Source organism: Ursus arctos, unplaced genomic scaffold (genome assembly GCF_023065955.2).
Source record: "Ursus arctos isolate Adak ecotype North America unplaced genomic scaffold, UrsArc2.0 scaffold_33, whole genome shotgun sequence".
Taxonomy (NCBI): Eukaryota; Metazoa; Chordata; class Mammalia; order Carnivora; family Ursidae; genus Ursus; species Ursus arctos.
In genome coordinates, this window is record NW_026623019.1 from 7,378,594 (window position 1) to 7,398,377 (window position 19,784).

General features: G+C 41.7%; 1 protein-coding gene across 4 annotated transcripts in view; it reads left to right on the top strand.

Annotated features, from left to right (window-relative positions):
• The first annotated feature begins 4,453 nt into the window (after window positions 1-4,453).
• Window positions 4,454-19,784, top strand: part of PUM3 (pumilio RNA binding family member 3) — a 46,901-nt gene continuing 31,570 nt past the window's right edge. For all 4 annotated transcript variants that reach the window (XM_057305666.1, XM_057305667.1, XM_044391209.3 and 1 more), the window contains exons 1-9: window positions 4,454-4,556; window positions 9,780-9,871; window positions 11,200-11,418; window positions 13,358-13,493; window positions 14,091-14,166; window positions 16,435-16,528; window positions 16,784-16,850; window positions 17,818-17,992; window positions 19,176-19,279. In XM_057305666.1, the coding sequence (XP_057161649.1) occupies window positions 9,787-9,871; window positions 11,200-11,418; window positions 13,358-13,493; window positions 14,091-14,166; window positions 16,435-16,528; window positions 16,784-16,850; window positions 17,818-17,992; window positions 19,176-19,279 (956 nt within the window). In that variant the 5' untranslated portion in view covers window positions 4,454-4,556; window positions 9,780-9,786. The remainder of the gene's footprint in view (window positions 4,557-9,779; window positions 9,872-11,199; window positions 11,419-13,357; window positions 13,494-14,090; window positions 14,167-16,434; window positions 16,529-16,783; window positions 16,851-17,817; window positions 17,993-19,175; window positions 19,280-19,784) is intronic.

Sequence of the window (19,784 nt, forward strand, 5' to 3'; positions counted from 1 at the left end):
CAGGTGACAGGTCAGCACGTGGTCTGAGGCTCTCCCCACTTCTCGCTCTTTCCTCTCTTCTCGTCCCTCATGGGCTTTTCTGCCAATAAATTTCTTGGCCTCCTAACTCTATTTCTTGGCATCTGCTTCCTGGAGAATTCAAACTGACACAATGGGTTTAGGCTAGTTGATTACTTTTTTTCTTTATCTCAAAAGGAGGAGGAAATTTGGGTAGGTAATTCGATCATCCCTGTAATTCCTAATGCAGACTTTCTATAGTTTTAAAAAGTTAAATGGAGGGAACAATTAGAAAATGTATAATTATCGATATGCTTGGCTTCAAGACTTTATTGCTCTTAAATCAAGGAAATCAGCAGCTAAAACCAGTCACTGCTTTCCAAAGGAAATACCTCTTTTCATTTAAACAAAAACTTAAAAACATGTTAATTGTTCTCATTCTAGCTAAAACCCGAAACTGATACACATTGCTTAAAGAGTTTTGTTTTAAAAAACCATAGTGCATTGTAAGTGCTCCCTTTACAAATGATAATTTGTGGGCTTTACATGACATTAATTAACCTTGGGTTTTATTTCTCCATCACTGTGGACATGATCTTTCATTAAAAGTGGTACTTTATACTACAATCAGATAAAATTTCATTTTGGTCATGTTATTTTTATGCTGCCCGTAAGCATCGCACCAAAGAAAGTAAATCAGGGCCAAGATCGATTTTGTGTTTATGAGATAGCAACCGGGACATGAGGAATGCACAATTAATGTTTAGACTATATCAGTACACTTTGTAGCAAACTTATTGTATTGAAAAACATAATCCACCCTACTCAGAAGCAGTTCTTTTTTACTAAAAGAAAATGTGTTGGCAACTGCTCCGTTTCCATGGATTTGTGATTCTAATAGGCCCTGAAAATAAAACTCGATCTTTGCCAAAATCTCACTTATGCTTTATATCAATAACATGCCCTTTATCCCTGCTTATGCATTTGGGAAACAGAGAAACAACACCAATTAGTTAAAAATCCATTAATTAGAACTCTAAAGAACTGATTTTAGGAAAGGGGAGATGTGTGGGAGCTAACACCTAACACTTTATTTTTATGAAAAAGAGAAAAATTGCACAAAATCATGAGAAATTGGGGAAAAAAGCAAACATTTTCCAGAATACATTTGAAAGTATATATTTCAAATTTAAACCATTTTCAGTGCATCTTAATATCAAATAACTAATGGATACCTCAAGCAGCAAGAAAGATACAGTTCTGTCCAAGACATTCTACCTACAGTAACAAGTGTATTACACATTTAATTCTTTAATTCTAGTGGCACAAAAGGAGGGACCAGAGGGTTATAGGGCTTAATCCTCAGTTAACTAGAAAATCAAATCAACAACTAGAAATCCATTCTTTAAACAAGTGGCTCTTAATTTTAGCTACATGGTAGCGTGGGGAACTTTCCAAATCCTCAAAGCCCAGGTCCCACTTAAGACTATTTAAATCAGCATTACTGTTTTGTTTTGTTTTACTCCACAGGTGATTCTGATATGTGGCCAAGATTGAAATCCACCACTCTGAATACTACCAGTATTTTAAGTTTTAGCTTACTATAGTTATTTTAAGTTTTAAACCAGATTAGTTTAATCTGCAGATTAAATCCCTACTGTGGGATGGAAGCCTATCTGCCAAGTGACCTTTAATTTTACCAGAGTACTGGAAAAATAATTAAATCCAAATGCCGTGATTAACATGTGTGATGGGCTTCTGATCCTGAGGGTGGCCATGTAACCCAGGTCCAGGCACTGAAATAGAAGGTAAATCCTGCTGCGTCTTTTCCTTCTGAGATAAAAGGACAGAGTCCTATTGGGCGGGAAAAGTGAATCTCATCCCTTTCCCCATTCTCCTAGTCCAAAACTCTGATACAAGTCCTATAACTGAGTACATCTGGCCTCAGAAAGCAACGGTGAAATAAGTCAGAGAAAAACAAATACCGTATGCTTTCACTTTTATGTGGAATCTAAAAAATCGAAACTCAGAGAACAGATTGGTGGTTGCCAGAGTGAGGGAGACAAGGGGGACAAGGGGGGAATGGGTGAGGGTGATCAACAGGTACAGAGGGGGGGGAAGAAAATAAATAAAAGCAACAAGTGTGAACATTAAAAGTCAGCACACTGAGGATGGTGGAGCCCAGAAACTGTGGAAGAGCTGGGGTCTTTGCTGACCTCATTGTGTCATTGAACTAGAAAACTAAATTTTTTTAGAATTTTTAGAGTGTGAAGAATTACTGCCTTAGAATTTTTGTTGTGTGAAGTATTACTGCTTAAGCCGCTAATAGCTGAAATTTCCATTACTTGCAGCCAAAAGCATTTCCAATGGATACAGCTTGGTTCTCCCTCTGTGTCTTTCTCCTCTCTCAAGCTATGCATCACTCAACATTTACTATTGGTTAATAACTTTACAGTTATTATTTTTGAGTCATGCAGCAACCCCAAAAGATAAGTGCTACTGTCTCCATTTTTATATATTCAGAAACTGAGGTTCATACAAATTAACCATCTTGTCCATGGTCCTACAGACCTTGGATTCTAAGCCAGATCCATCTGATTCCAATGCCAATCCTCTTAATTACAGTGCTATAAAACCTCTTGGGCGTGCAGAAGTCTAGCTGCTCTGATTAACTTGTATGCTTTATCATTTAAGAAGAGCATTTTATACTTCTAGGAATACACATATTCCCAATGCTCGGCATTAGACCATTAGAGATTTGAAGAATTAATGGGCTTAACTTGGTTAACTGCAAAATTACAAGATAAGCTTTCTTTGTTGCTATTCCGCAAAACCAGGAGACACTTTCAACTCATTCCAAACAAAAACACGCAAGTCAATTCATTTTTTGGCAGCAAAAAGGACTTGACAAATAGCATATTAATAATAATCTAGGACTTACGTGATTTTTTTTCTCTTCCTCGTGAAAAAACTAATGAAGAGTAGGGTTTTGATGTATATGTTTAAGATATTTACATGGATATGTCTGAGAGGTTATGGGGTGCTGCCATTTGTGGTCTTAAAAAGAAAAATGTACCTCCTGCTTAGCAGGGAGTCTGTTTGTCCCTCTCCTTCTGCCCCTCCCCCTGCTTGTGCGATCTCCCCCAAATGAATAAAATATTTCAAAAAAAAGAAGGAAGAGAGGGAGGGAGGAAAACGTATCCCTTCCAGGTGTCTCTGGGATACCCTGGCATACACCCTTACGGTTTATCTCTGCTCTTGAGCATTTACTAGAGAACAAATGGATTAGGGAAAGCAGTACAGAGGCAGCCATGTTGAGTTTAGAGTTAGGCTCACCTGAGCAACTTTACTGTGTATCCCCTTGTTTCCCTAAACTGAACGGAGAAGACCTACTTCCGCTGTTCTTATGAGACTTAAGTGAGCTGAAATGCAAACATACTTATAATACTTAAGGAAAAAAATAAGTAGTTAGTAAACATCTATGTGCTGAGTAAGAGCAACGGGTGCCTGAGAAGTAATGACAGCCTGCCTCAGTCTAGTGAATTACCAGTCTCTTGCCTTAAGGAACAGGAAACGGTGTGGTCTGCAAGACAGTAAAACCTAACGCTTGACATACTTAAGATCATGTCCCAATTCCTCAACATTTCAGGTGGTCAAAAGACATATTGGTGTCCCAACTCCCAGAACCCGTGAAAGTGACTTTATTTGGGAAAAGTTCTTGGCAGATGTCCTTAAGTTAAGGACCTTCGGATGAGATCATCCTGTATTATCCCAGTGGGCCTTAAATCCAACGACAAGAATCATAACCAAGTTTGTGGTGTTAGTTTCTTCATCTGTAAAGTGGGGATAATATCCTAACTACAGTCTCACTTCCTGGGGTTGAAAATGTGCTAACTGCAGTCTGGAGAAATGAGCAGACGTTAAAAATGACATTCACTGAGCGCTTACCATGATCATGCTCTGTGCTAAGCGCTTTCTGTGAATGACTTAGCGATCTCTATTTTACTGATCTGGTAACCAACGCTCAGCGAAATATAGTAATTTGCCCAAAGCCACTCAGCTAGCAAGCGAAAAAAAAAGAGGGGGGAGATTAAAATTCAAACAGACTTCCGAGATTTTATCCTTCACGCTAGACTGCCCGAGAGGATACAAATGAACTCACTCTAACAAAGTCAATTATTTTGGTATCAGCTCAGGCGCCACCCGAGACCGCTTCAACAACTGACCACTGGGCGAGAAGGTGTCTTCCTTCTCCGGCCGGGGTGGGACAGGTTTAATGACGTCACTCTCAAGGGCCGGTGATAAGTGATCTCCCGACGGATACTTTCAAGGGCCAAAATCCGAGCGTGGCGCCTATAGATGAGGTCATAAACCCGGACCAATAGGAATGCCTAATTTCCGTTTTCCGGGCTAATTCCTATCCTTTAACCCCAGCTCCGCTGCGGAAGAAGGAAAAGGCGGGCCTCGGGGCGGAGCAAGTCGCGGAAACGGAAGTGGCGCCGCGGTGCGTGGACCCGCGCCGACCTCGGCCCCACGCCTGCCTGTGCCCCACGTGTGCGGTGAGTGCGGCGGGACCGGCTGCGGCCCCCGGAGGGGTTCGCTCGCCCCATGCCCCGCGCTGCAGGGGGAGGGTGTCTCCGAGCGGCAGAGCGGGCACAGGTTCTCACGCCTGTCCTGTGCTGGACGGTCGTCTGTGGCCTTTTCCGTTGTGGGAGTTTGGGGGTTGACGGGAGCTTGGCGACTCCTCTTTCTACTGCTTTGCCCTGACAGTGCTAGGTTCGCCTGAACTCCCTTCACTTTCTGAAATCCCCTCCCGTGCTACTTGCATTCTGCCCTTCTGTGGTGTGTTTGGCAAACATCCACTCTGCCCTGTCCTTGCTGGGTGCCGAGTTTACAACCTGAATGTACAGTCGCAAGTTATCGGCGCTGGGAAGGAAATGAACTGGGGGCTGAGATGAGGATAGGGGTGTCTGAAGTGATCTTTAAGCTGAGACCTAAAGCAGGATGAGAGGCAGCTCTAAAATCCGGAACCCCAGGGAAAACTAAGCAGAGCTAAGTCCCTGGGGTGGGAGCTGTAGAAAGGGGACCACTGTGAGCTAGGAGTACAGCGGTACACGATAAAGTTGGGGGGGGGGTAGGGTGGTTCTGTAAGACTTTAAAGGCCATGATGAGTGGTTGAGATTTTATTTCCATACAATGGGGAAACATTCCCTTTTCCAATTCTCATTTGTTGGAAACATGGGAGGCTTTTTAGTAAGGAAGGAACGTGATAGACACAGGTTCTCTTTCGGAATTGTGTATCGTTTGGATTATTACTGAGTATAGAAGGAAAGTATTGATGGCTTGGCTTAGGGTGGTGGTAGTGCAGATGCAAGTTGGAGAGTTAGAGGTATTTTTAAAGGGGATTGAAAAGAACTTACGAAAGGATTGAACATAGCAAACAAAGGAGAGGAAAATGTCAGGGGTAAATCTTGGGTTTCTCCCTGAGCGGTGGAGTGGGTGATGTGCCACTGTCTGAGAGGGGAAGAATAGGATGGAGGATAGTAGATGAGGATGTTATTGTTTGGGGGTGTTCTGCAGTGGAGATATAGTTAAAGAATTTCATTTTGGTCTCATTAAGGATAAAGTGCCTGTAAGACGGGTAAACAGAGGTGTCCGGTAGGCAGTTAGAAATGCAGGTCTGGAACCCAAGGATGAGAGTCCTCAGCATAGAAAGCCGTGGGATTGGATGAGATCACTTAGGGAGAAATGTGGAGAGAGAGGGGAAGACTTGAGAAATACCACTATTTAGAGGTTAGATATTGATATTTACCTCTTTCAAAGTGCAGCGCAAATCCTGCTGAGGGGGTGGGATCAGTCACCTGTCCCATGTCCGGGAAGTCTTTGCTATTTCACTTCACAAGGCAAAATTGGGCCCTCAGCTCTATGGTTTTGAACACTTCCTATATAATTCGGTTATAACACTGAGGTATGTTGTGTTTTAATTTTGTTTGCTTCTATTTCACCACTTTGAATTTCTTTTTCATATATTTTTTTCAACCTAATAGCTTTCTAGTACATAGTGTGTTTATATGCAGTATATTTCAGGTTGATGGTGTGAAGTTATAAGAAGGCCATCAGAGTGTTCCAGAAAAGATTAAGAAGGAGAATCATTTGGGAAAGAAAGGCAGCAAATGGAGAAGAAATAATAAGAAATTGTCATTTAAGCTGGATTTGAAGAATGGATAGGATTCATATTAGTAGAATGGCTTTAAAGTTTGGATCCTGAAAAACAACAGTGAGGAAGTTTGGCTCCTGTGTGTTGTTTGTGGTAAGGGTATGTTAGGACTAAACTTTGAATGGCTTTGAATGCCAGTGTGAGTTTGAAATGTTTCGTGGAGTCAGTGGGAGACTTTGAAGGTGTTGGAGCGGGGAGATGGCACAACATTGGTGACTTTTTGGAAGATTAATCAGGCAGCAGTGTGTGGTCACAGCAGATTAGATCCACAATTAAAAACCAATCTGAGTAAGAGATACAGCCTGAATCTCGAAGAGAGAGAAGGGAAAAAGAGGAGACAGTTGTGAGAACCACAGGAATGTGATAGTCGGATATGGTAGTACAGGATCCCCAAGCAGATACGTTTTGTTAAGCGAAAGAAGCAAGACCCAGCAGGCTATATATAGTTTGATTTCATTTTTATGACGTATTTGGAAAGAGGCAAAACTGGAGGGTTGGAAAACAGAGCAGTGATTGCCAAGGGGGCCAGGAGGGGGTGATTGCAGAAGAGGTCCACTGGGGACGTTTTGGAATTAGGAAACCGTTCTCTAAGGTACTGTGGTGGAGGAGGCCTGCCTGCATTTGTCAGAATCAACACTGTACACCAAAGAGTGAACTTGACTGCAGATGAAAAAAAGTCGCGTGTCTGGAAATGGAATGCGGACTGCAAAAAATAAATAAATCTAACTTGTAAAAACGTACAAAATAACTTCACTCACCAGGGTGGTGGGGGGAACTGACCTAAGTAATTTTGAAGAACAGGATTTTGAGTGGATGCGGTGAGGGAAAAGGAAAGAAGCTGTAAGTAAACTCTACTACAGTTGGTAAGTTTGTTTCCCGTAGCCGTAAGCTTTGGCATTCCGAAGCTACGTGTGAGCCACACAAATCATGGTGGATACCGGGAGGCAAGTTTCTCACTGTCAAGCGAAAAAAGTTACAAGTAAAGCAAGAGGGGAAGACTAGAGTGACTTAGAGTTGGAGACCTTAGGATGAACTTATTTCACAGAAAAGAAATACAGGCTTTTGTGTCCACATAGGTTAGTATACAAATGTGTGTTACCAGCCCTGTCTGGTGGAAGGACCTAGAAGCAGTGACAAGAAGCACACCTAGCTTCTTGTCTGAGCACACTCAGATCTTATCATTCTCAATAAAGGGAACCAGGGTTCCTCGGAGAAATGGCTGGTTTCAGGAAAAGTAGATGAACTTGGAGCAAGTGCTAGGAATTAAGGACATGGAAAATAGGATGGGTCATGTCACCAAGACGCAGAAGTGACCTGGGAGACTTCCCACTGGCCAAAGCTGGAACAGTCTGAGCAGCAAAGGCACTATAGGAGTAGCTTCTACCCCAAGTAGCAAAATATGTGTGAGACCGTACTGAGGTAAGTAAGTGATTGAATAAATAAATGGAGACGAAGGGACAAATTTTCCCTGCAGAAGAATTAAAAATATTAGAGATAGACATAATGAGAGAAATAGAAAATCACCATGAAAACACCACAGTGATTGCTGCAGGCAGGATCCACTGGAGAACACTAAAATCAGAGGGAGACAATTAGGATATTTGCATAATCTCAAATGTATCACCCCAAATATTTATTAGTTGCTATGGTGATCTTAACATACAGGTTTTTAACAAAATTCTTTAGGACTCCTCCCCCTAGGAAGTGGAGCTTAATTCCCCTCCCCTGGTGTGGCCTAAACTTGCTGACTTGATTCTAAGAAGTATGGAAAGGGACAGATGGTAACTTCACAGCGGAAAAGTCTGGCAAACACTACCTTAACCAAAGGATCAAGGTTAATATCACCAGTCTGGGCTCTTCACGTCTGTGCTACTGCCCCAAAATATCCATCACCCCAGTCTAATCATGAGAAAATCTCAGGCAAACCCCAAATGAGTTTTCTGCCAAGTGCCTGACCACTACCATTCAGAAGTGTCTCGGTCATGAGAAAGAAGACCGAGAAACTGTCACAGGTTGGTGGAAACTAAGGAGACTTGATGACTACACACAGTGTATCCTGGAACAGAAAAAGGACTGGCAAGATCCAAAGTTAATAGTATCATAATATCCTACTAATGTTATCTCTTGGGGTGGGATGTTAACTTTAGAGGGAGCTGAGGAGTGTACTGGAACTCTCTTCATCATTCCAGACTCTCCTGTAAAACTGAAATTATTTCAAAATAAACAGTTAAAACAAACGCACAGAGAAAACCTGTAAATGACTGCGTTTTTAGATGAATACAAGCACAGAAGAACTAAGAAATGCAGGTGTGGTTGTGATAAAGCAGCCAAGTGATAAAATGGCCCTCTAGTTGCCAGTGACTTAGGGCAAAGGTAGTAATTCAGGGTCCCTCCATGGTTAAGAACTATCATGATAAAGCCTAAATGAAGCTGCACTTCCCAGAGAGTTCTTTGGAACCTTACTGGTCCCTTGAGATGTTTCAAGAAAAAGTGAGTCAACTAAGGTTGGAAAATCTCGCATACTCTAGCCTGTGCTTGGCGATCCAGGGCTTCAGTTAGCAAATGAAAAGAATCTGAAAAGCCTTTCTTAAAAAAGGCTAGTTAATTATTTTATTTAATTCACTATTTCTCAAATCCATGCAATCTTTGAACCCTTCTTTTTTCCTTATACCCACTAATAATCTTGTAAAATTAGTTTTCTTGGAAAATTCCTATTCTTGGAAAATCTTGGAAAATTCTTGTTTTAGAAATATCTAGTACTGCCTAGGAATTTCTCAGGTCTGCTCTGGGTAGTCAACTTTAGAACTTTAGAAATGAATTGAATATACAACTTTGGAAGGTAGAGAAATAGCCAGATGGCATTTGCTGTCTGCTTTCAGGAGCCTTGGGTAATTAAGGGGTTATCTGTTGTATGCCCTGTGCACGGTAAGGTCTCTGTACCAACAAGTGACCTGTTAGATTTCCTCTAAATGAAATATTAAATAGTCCAACATAATCTCACTTTGGAGATCACTGAAAATTACTGGTCACCTCTAAAAAAACAGCAAATTAAACAGGTTTTTGTTAGCTACACTGGTTACATAGGAGACTTGTAGGCAATCTTTGATTTTCTTTCATTAGTTTGAATATATGGTAAGTGCAGCGTATTGTTTGTTCTGGACTTTTTAGGAAGGAAACCAAGAAATCAAGTGGTGGTATTGTCAGTCTCTCATCACAAAGTCATCCTAGGTTATGAGAAACACAAACACTGACACTTGTATCCTAGTTAACGTAAATAATGGTCTATTATTACCTAGAACTATTGTTGAATTGTGTCCCCAGATACATCACACACTAGCCAAGGTGTGTGTGTTCTTAGTTTTTGTGTTGGTATCTTGTTTATTTTCATTTTTTACAATCTTAGAAGCACAGATTGCATAGTCCCTGGACTCATGGGCCCATGGCGGACCCAGGTGGTTTGTCCTGCGCCTGTGAAGCCCAGGGGTGACGTGTGGCACGGGTGGACGCCTCTTACTGGCGGAGAGCAACCCAGTGATCCCTTGTGGGTTTTGTTTTTGTCTTCCAGAACTGCTATGATGGAAGTTAAAGGGAAAAAAAAATTCACAGGAAAAGGTGCAAAGACATCACAAGAAAAAAACAGATTTCATAAAAACAATGGTAAGATAGCCGTATGAAACCATGCTTCCCAGCAGTGGTGGCCCCTCTACTTGGAGGGAGGGTTGGTGGGAAGCGGTGGCCTAGAGCAGATGGCAGTCTGTATCCATGGGTTAGGATTAGGAAAAAGTAGGAGTTAACTCTGTCCCAGTTTGCATGTTCCCCATGAAACTAAGACGTTTAAGAAATTGCCAGAATAATCAGAGGATGCTATACTCAGGGGAGACCCCTGATCTCAGCTGGGAATGCATCTGCCTCATTTTCTTCATTAATTTGCTGCAACATGTTATGTTAATGTTCGATAAATTGTGCCTGATTAATGCATACTAGTGGTAAACCAAATACTTGGATCTTCAGTGTTTCTAATTGTGGAGTCTTTATTATTCCATCAGGTGTCACTATTGCAGAGCAAAAAAAGTCAGAGACTCTCTAAATCCCTAGATGATTCCTAAGGCATTTTTTTTTTTTCTTGCAACAATCTCAGGGCATTGCTATTGTGGTTTTCATTTCATTTGTAAGTTAGTTAGCTAATGATTTTTATCAAGTAACTGTACTATAGGCTTTGAGGAAAATTTTCCAGAACTAGCAATTCTGAAAAATTAATGTCTTTAATTTGATATGATATTTAATAAAATAATAACATCCTTAGAATTTTTAAAAATAAATTAACATCTTTAATTTTACTTTGATATGTGATTTAATATGGTATTTCTGTTTTAGGCGTTCATTTTATTTTGAGATTCATTGTTATTGAATCATTGAAAATTATATATGAAGACTTGAACAATAAGTCATTAAAGTAGAATGCAAGATATATAAATATTTTATCTTATTAAGTAATGTTAATGTGCTTAAAACAGAAATACACCTGACTGACAACAATGGTTTCCATAGCATTATGGGTAGTTTTTAAGATGCATTTCTCTAGTTTGTCGATTTTCTGTAGTGAATCTATGTTATAATTTGATAAATCAGAAATTTATTTATTAGAGAAAGAGAGTGCCTACATGTAGGCAGTGGGAAAAGGAGGGGGCAGCAGAGGGAGAGGGAGAGAATCTTAAGCAGACTCCATGCCCAGCATGGAGCTGGACTCAGAGTTCGATGGCATGACCCCGAGATTGTGACCCAAGCCGAAATCAAGAGTCCCTGAATCAGAAAATGTTTAAGTTTTGTTTTGATTTTTAAAAATCCCATTCTCCATATTTGAGAGTCGGACAAGGTACGTTTCGCTAAAGAGTGTGTAGTTTTGTGTAACGAACACAGCCTGATGGATAAAAGAGATCTAGGCTCAGGATCACTGAACTGGGATGCTTTTTTATGATTGTGCCTAGATTCTGGTTCATCAAAGACGTTTCCAAGGAAGGTCGGCAAGGAAGGTGGACCTAGAATCACACCTAGGAGCTTTGAGAAATGTGCCACAAAACCTGGGAAGAAGGGTGTAAAGCAGTTCAAAAATAAGCAGCAAGGGGATAAAATACCAAAGAGTAAATTCCAGCAGGCAAATAAATTCAACAAGAAGAGAAGATTCCAGGCGGATGGTAAACGTGATGGTAAGCCCTGATTCCTTCAGCATAGTCTCTGTGGAAGCCTTGGCCCGCCTGAACCATTGAGCATGGGGGCTCTAGAAGTCTGGTACAGACCTCCCGTTCTTGTTCCTTGACAGGCAGCGTTGGGGGGGGCGGGGGTAGCCCGTATTAAACAAGCACCGGAAAGCACCTTCCCTGGTCAGAATTGTCTTCTGGTGTGTAGAGTACCTGACTTCATAGACCCTTGCTGAAGTATTCGAGCTGCGGAGTTCAGCTAAGCTGGAGCAGCTTCATACAGAAGAACCTCAATGAAACATCCCTTTCTGTAGGCCAAATTTTATGGGTTGATTGAATGATTCCACAAAGAGATATTTGAGTTTTCTGTGCACTTTGCCAGGAGATGGGAAAGAACAATTGTAACAACCAATAGGGGTACAGGCCCCAACTAAGCTGGAGTTCTTGGCCCTGCATCTTAAACGCCCATGGCGTTCTCACATTAAGACCCGTCCTTATGTAGCCCTGTTTTCTTTTCTATGGGAGCTATGTTCCTGACGTGTCAGGATGGAACTCTGATTTTATTTTCTCATATTTTTATGTCAGCAACGGGGAGGGGGGGGGAATTGGATACTAGAGATCCCTAAAGTTGTTATATGTACTGCAGGCAGCCTAGCACGGCAGATGTCAAGGCGCCCAGAAGTTTGTGGAATTAAATGAGCTCTAGGTCAGCCCTTCTCTTTTCATCGTGCTGTGTCATGCACGTTGCCCTGATATGAACAGGAAATATGCCCTCTGTTTCCTTCAGTCTCTCGATTACCACCGGAGAACCAATAAGTAAACAGTAAAGGGAATAATTAAGTACATCGTAGTAAAGTGTATAGCCGTTAAAAATTACGTTCTTGAGAAATAATTTAGTTTTGTGGAAGAATGCTTTCGGTAGAATTCACGTTGAAGCAAAGCAGTGAGATTCTGAATTTTTAAAGATTAATATAAAACATAGGGAAATGGCAGGAAGAAAATAAGATGTTACTAGTCATATGTAGGTTTGAGATGATAGGAGAATTTTGTTTTTTGCACTTTCCAAGTTTTTTATAATGTGTGTATCTTCTATTCTGAGAGAGGGAGACGTTTAGAAGGCAGCATTCTCCAAAGGGTTCCTTGCAGGGCACTCCTATAAATAATACCCATTTTATTAACTTGTTCTTTGGCCTCAATGGGTTTTTTTATTCATTTGGTAAGATACTTAGCTTTTGAAGACAAAAAACTGCTAATAGAGAGTTATCAGACTTACAGAGCATGACTCTGTAAAAAACAGACATTTTAACCAGGCGCTGTCTGAGTAAGACGTAGCAGAACACAACGTTTCCGAGCTGTCTCCGGGTTTCGGCCCTGGTGCCATCCCTGTGGACTGTGTGACCTTGGACAAGGAACGGAAGGAACTCCTTCGTGCCTTTGTCTGCCTGTATGAGAAAGGGCATCTTAATAGGGTGTTGTGAGAATTAAATGATAGATAACAACAGAGTACTGAAAATTTTAATACACTTTTCCCTGTTTTAGTTTGGACTAATTTTTGTTTACCTTAAGAACTGATTTTGCTTATGGTAGGAACTGGTTATACATACCTAAAGTCCAAGGACTGTAATGTTTTAGAGTAGAATTTTTATTTCACAATTGAAAAGGAAGCTTAACATTTTTCAGTTGCTTTTACAATCCTTTTAATTTTCTTTTTTTTCTCAGTAGGTGTCCTATTAAGAGTCCATGTGTAGCTGTTGAATGAATGAGTGGTGTTTTTCAACCAAATTTAAAATGTATGAACCGTTCAGAAAATGAAATTAAGTCTAAGTTTATAGGGAATGATATTTTTACAGTGAATATTGATTCTGATAAGTGCTTGCCCTGTGTACCTAGTCTGTACTGGTTTGTGGCGTTCAGAATGTTGAAAGTCATTTATTTCTCTAATGACTAGAATCAGCAGCCAAGAAACCTAAATGGGATGACTTCAAAAAGAAGAAGAAAGAACTAAAGCAAAGCAGGCAACTCAGTGACAAAACCAACTATGACATTGTCGTGCGGGCGAAGCAGATTTGGGAGATCTTACGAAGGTAATGCTACCTAGTGGCATCATGGTCAGTCCTTTGAGAGGATGGAGCAGCGCCAGTGTACCTCGTAAATAGGGGGCCGTCCTGCACTGGGCCGCACAGCCCTGGGGTTATTCAGGGAGCCCCCAGCACTACGCTAGACGCATCAGTGTTGGACGTCTGCGCGTGGCAGAAGTGTGCGGAGTCGTGAGGGTGGTGTCAGATATGTTTATGAAAATGTGTGAGAATTAAAATGGATTGGAAATTCTTCCTGACGGAGTTCTGAGGAAATGAAAGACAATTTCTTATCGGCTCAGTTTTGAGATACTTAAGTGTTTGGTGTCTTGGACGTGTTTTATTATTTTCTTTACTTCCGAGGTTCTGGCCGTGAAGATTTAAATTGATGCATAAAATTACACCTTATGAGATGAGTTCTTGTCTTCGAGAAAATTACTTTTCTCTGGCTGCTCTGGAATAGTAATTTTAACGTCAGAGATTTACTGCCTCCGAAGAGAAAATCACACCTAACTGGGTGAACGTACACTGGGAGGGTTTTAGTTTCTCCTGTTTAAAATAATGTCTTTACTTGAGCTGTGTTTCCCCCTTTGTTCTCATTTATAGAAAAGACTGTGACAAAGAAAAGAGAGTGAAACTGATGAGTGACTTGCAGAAGTTGATTCAAGGGAAAATTAAAACTGTAAGTAGGGCAGGCTCATAGTTGCATGTGTTAACAGTTGAAATTGGCCCACAGGAAAGGCTAGGGACCATTCGTGATCAGTGGATTGTTGTTTTAAATGTGTGTGGCCACAAATTTCAAGTACATTTTATGTATTACAAAATGACTAAATAAAAACTTTAATAGTGGGGACATTACTGCCGAGAAATTATTAAAGTATCAAGTATTTGGCTATGTCATTTTTTCAAAATTGACTTAATGTAAATCAGTGTTCTTTAAAGTTACCTTGAGGAATTTATTAGTTCAATAGTATTTGTTAGAAAGTCTTGCTCTGAACTCCATATGCTTTCATATGTTCTAAATCGCTGACTTTTTTGAATATATGATGTAAATAGATTATTACTTCTTTCATTTCTTCATTGCTTTTACAAACATCATACAGAGGTCTTTAAAATACAGATTTGGGAGTTCTAAACTCATTTTCATTGTTGCTGCTAAATTGTGTTTTATAATAAACTTCTGTTGACGGTTGTGTATTTGGATAAATACTTAGTGACTATTCACTTGTAAGACAACATACTTAGTAGCTTTGGCGACCCTGGAGGGGTGTCTTCGCCAAACCACGTACATAGGTCTAATCAGATGCAGTTCTGCAGTTTGAAGGAATGTCTTGCAATAAGCAAGTTCCCAGCAGCTGCTTTCTTATTTTTCCGGGAAGAAAGGTTTTTTTAGGATAGAACTTTTCAGCTCCAGCGGTAGTCTGTTATCCTTGATTTATAACTATTTTACCCTCAACATCCTTTCCCAGCTACCCTTAGGTTAATACTCTGTGGCCTTGGGAGTTAATGTGGTGTTCAGATCCTCACTCTGCTGCTTAAAGTGTGTGTGCCTTTGGACAGTAACACCGTCTGTGTTGATTACTGTGTGCTGGGGTGGTGCTAACCTTGCATACTCTGTCTCTTTTAACTTAGTGTCCTCGTCTCTGATGGACATTTTCGTCCCCAGGATCACAGGGATAGCATGTTCCTTAACTTCTCATAAACTTGCTTTTCTCATCTGCAAAGTGGACATAGCAACAGCACACCCTTAAGGTTGCTTTGAGGTCTAAATGAGAGGGGCGCCTGGGTGGCGCAGTCATTAAGTGTCTGCCTTCAGCTCAGGGTGTGATCCGGGCGTTATGGGATCGAGCCCCACATCAGGCTCCTCCGCTGGGAGCCTGCTTCTTCCTCTCCCACTCCCCCTGCTTGTGTTCCCTCTCTCGCTGGCTGTCTCTCTCTGTCAAATAAATAAAATCTTTAAAAAATAATAAATAAATAAATAAATGAGAAAAATGTACTTGAGGCATCAATCCTGGTTATGTAGTAAGTAATCAGTATCTGCACAAAACAGCCTTCTTAAAAAATTTGTTTTTAGTTTTATCAAAAATATCTCTACAAACCTCCTTAAGGAAATTCTTCTGAAATGCATGACTTTGATGGAGGTCCACCTTCATCTTCTGACTTGTTGGAATTAAAAAATTTTAGAGACAGGATGAGCAACAGATAAAAAGCACTATTAAACTAGACTGGTAATGTAAAAAAATAATTTTGCTTGACTGTTTGTGGTTATTGCTGTAGAAAATTGATCAGCAAGTCCTGCAGTGAGGATCTGATTTATCCAGTAGTTGGGGGGTGGGGGGTGGAATTTTGAAATACAGCAACTTTTCTAGGACTAAAACAGATATGTGTTGAGGGATTATAATGAAGATGTGAGAAGTGGAGAGGTTAGCTTATAATTGCCAACATGTATGTCAATATACTTATTCATGTAGCAAGGCTCTTAGATCTGTCTTTTGTCTGTACCTTTGGTTGCCAAGGCCAAACATTCTTAGATTGCTTATGTAAGCAAAAGAAAAAAAAATCACAGAGTAACAAAATTTTTGAATTGGAAAATTTCCCTTAGGGAAAGTAACTTTCAGCGAAATGAGAAATACAGTGTGTATAATCATTAGACAGGTTTGATTTGATTTGGTTTGTTTTTAATTATAATGATAGGAATTGTGTGAAATGGTTAAATCTGTCCCTGTCTCAGTGTTGTATGATAGGCGGCAAAACCAAAGAAAGGCATTTTGTACAATTAAAACAAGTTATTTCTTCTCCTGAGTAACGTAGGGTTTGATTTTATCCATGAAGACCCTGCCTTTTTTCTAGCAAGGAATTTTAAAAGCAGTAGCAGTAAAACATTAATACTGTGATAGAAGCATGCGTTTTCAGAGAGAATTAGTCTAAACCCAAACTGGTCTTTCTACAGATGGCGTTTGCGCACGATTCCACTCGTGTGATCCAGTGTTACATTCAGTTCGGTAATGAGGAGCAGCGAAGACAGGCCTTTGAAGAGCTGCGAGGTATTTCTGACATGTGGAAGATTAATTGTGATCATTTATAAGAAGTCGCTGTTTTTCTCTTGAAATACCCAAAATAATTCGTGTTGAGGAAAAGCCGTGTGTCCTCTGCAGGACCTTTTTTGTTTTTATTTGTTCTTTGCGTGGGACAGTGAAGAGAGTAGTTTGTGTTCCCAGGATTGTGCGTTTACGTAGTTCTTTGCTTCTGGAGGACTGAAATGAGGCTAGCAGATCATCGTAATGTATTTTGTTTTTCAGATGATTTGGTCCAATTAAGTAAAGCTAAATATTCCAGAAATATTGTGAAGAAATTCCTCATGTACGGGTGAGTTGTTTTATTTATAAAATACACTGTCATTGGTTTTTTAAAGGTGGGGATACCAGTCATGCACTTGGTCTGGGATCATAGCAATGGCCCTAGGCAGACGCTTGTGATCTTTCTGGGGCGCGTGGTCTTAAAAGCAATTATTGAAGTAGTGTAAATGATGGCCTTGCCTTCACCACTCTAATGAGTGTATTTTGACGCCCTGGAAGAAGAGATGACCAGTATTTAGAAGGCGGAGGACTGGGCGGGAGAAGGTCAGGAGAGTCAGCGGGGTCAGTAGGTTAGGAAATGTCAAGATAGGAGGATTTCCTACATTAGCTGGAATTGCTGCTTGGCCTGACTTCTTTTTTTTGAGTGTAAGGTGCCAAAATGTGCTCTCCGACATAGAAAAGTTAGGTTGACAAAATTTCCTAGAATTTCTGGCTGTAATCGTCAGCTGCGTGGGTATGTTAGGATGTAACGTCGATACTTGTGATTACACCCCGTTTGAGTAGAGAGTCGTAGGTACGTTGTCTGCATGCTTCCCTGCGTCTTCGACTTTTACTCTCTCTTGCCCAACAGTCTAACGTGGGGAAGGGACACCGGGCGCCTACTTGCACTGGTCACGGTTCCCTGTGCATCTTAGGTCACTCGGTCCTCACCTCAGCCGCGTTCTTTCTGTTCTGTGACCGAAGAAGCTTAATCACAGAGAATTCCGGTAACTTGCTCCGGATCTCCCAGCTGCTAAGCGGAGTCAGGTCTCTGACGTCAGTAGCAGGCTGGCTGCTGCCGAAGCTGGCAAGCTGGGGGTGGAAAGACGACGCGCTCGGCTGTCCTTCTCAATGTGTGTGTCTCCAGGGCCCACCGCCCCACGTTTTGATGGGTCGGATTCAGGGGAAGCTTCGTTTTGTTGCCACGCGGCTTTCTCCTGTCACTGATCTTTGCTCCCTGCCCCCCCCCCCCCCCCCCCCGGTCACCTTGGGTTTAGGAGTAAAGCGCAGATCGCGGAGATCATGAGAAGTTTTAAGGGCCACGTGAGGAAGATGCTGCGGCACGCGGAAGCGTCGGCCGTCGTGGAGTACGCGTACAATGACAAAGCCATCTTGGAGCAGAGGAACATGCTGGCCGAGGAGCTGTACGGGAACACATTTCAGCTTTACAAGGTGGCACCCCAGGACGCTCTACGAGCGTTTCTACTCTCTGTGCGGTTCCTGACCTTCCAGTGCCCTGTTTTCAGAATGTCGTTTTGCTTTGGCTGGCCCATGAAAAGACTGTCTCCTACCCTTTATTCTCTTAGATTATTTTGTCTCTGGTGTGATGAGCAAATGATCAGACTTAGATTTCTCTCTCTCCCAGAGCACTGTCTCTAAATCCCCTTTAAATTAAACTGCACGGGTACTCCCTCCCAGATGCTCTGGGTAATGCTTCAGTACGTCCGTTTCTGATAGACTGAGGTAGACGACTCTTCGTAGTTAGCAGAGCTTTGTACCCACCCCCTAACCAGCTCGGAGGTGCCTCGGGCTCCCCGTTGCAGCCTTCTGTGTGTCTTCGTGATTGGGCTGTCCTTTTCTTGGTTGTATCCAGGGAGGAGAGGGAGGAGAGAGAACCAGCCTTGGATGTAGTACAGGGATTGAATCAGAAAAAGGCCAGGGGCACCTGGGTGGCTCAGTTGTTGGGCGTCTGCCTTCGGCTCAGGGTATGATCCTGGAGTCCTGGGATCGAGTCCCACATCGGGCTCCTCCGCTGGGAGCCTGCTTCTCCCTCTCCCACTCCCCCTGCTGTGTTCCCCCTCTTGCTGGCTTTCTGTCAAATAAATAAATGGAATCTTTGGGGGAAAAAAAAGAAAAAGGCCAGGAAGGGGACTAGGCCAGTTAAAGGGTCTATTTCAGACCTTGGGACTTAAACGCACACATCTGTCTCCTGGGATCTGGGTTATTTCCTGGCTTGCTTCCCCTAGTCAGGTTCAGCTCCTGGGTTGAACAGAGTGCTTTGTTTCTTTTGTAACTGTCACAGTAGGAATAGCCACCTAATTACAAAGCGTAGGGTGGCAAGAATTTGTGAGCTGAGTACTTGCTGTTATGATTAGGCACGTGCTAGCGCCTGTCAACGGGTTGAGCTGGTTGGTTGTTTGGGCTGGCTCTTTAAATACATTGGTGGGTGTACAGCGTGAGAATCAGATAATCAGGTTACTCCATGAGCGTACCTACAGTGGGGCTTTCATTGTATAAATATGGGAAATCTGAAATTTATAGTATGTTTATTTGAAATAATTATAATTGATTTTCTTTGCTCTGAATTTGAAGAAATGTGATTAAATTTAGAGGGGTTTGATTTTTCTCGTTGCAGTCAGCAGATCACCCAACCCTGGACAAAGTGTTAGAGGTACAGCCAGAAAAACTAGAGCTTATCATGGATGAAATGAAGCAGATTCTAACTCCAATGGCCCAAAAGTAAGAAAGCTGTTTTGTCTTTTCTTAGCATTTGAAAGAAGAAAATGTTATATAACCCTTGCATAGAAAAGGTAGATGGTTTCCCAAATGGATTGCGTTATTTAAATTGGATCTTAAAGCTTAGATGCTCAGGCGCGTGGCCTTGTTAGCATTTGTACCATAGCAGAGTGGTTAAGGCATAGCCTTTGGGACCCAAACTGCCCAGGTATAAATCTCCGTGGGCCCCCCCCCATTACGAACTATGTGACGTTGGGCATTATAACGTCTGTGTGCCTCAGTTTCCACATCTATGAGATTGGGATAATAGTAGTACACGTTCCATGGAGGTTTATGAAGATTAAATGGGTTAATATTTCCAAAACACTTAGGAACAGTGCTTTGCCCATAAAGGCAAGCTGTGTCTGCCGGCCACTCAGGTACCCCGTGTCAGCTTGACAGCTTTGGTGGCTTGATCAGCAGCGTGCACTGTCCGTCTGCATTCCGCAAGCGTCACACTGGGAGGCTT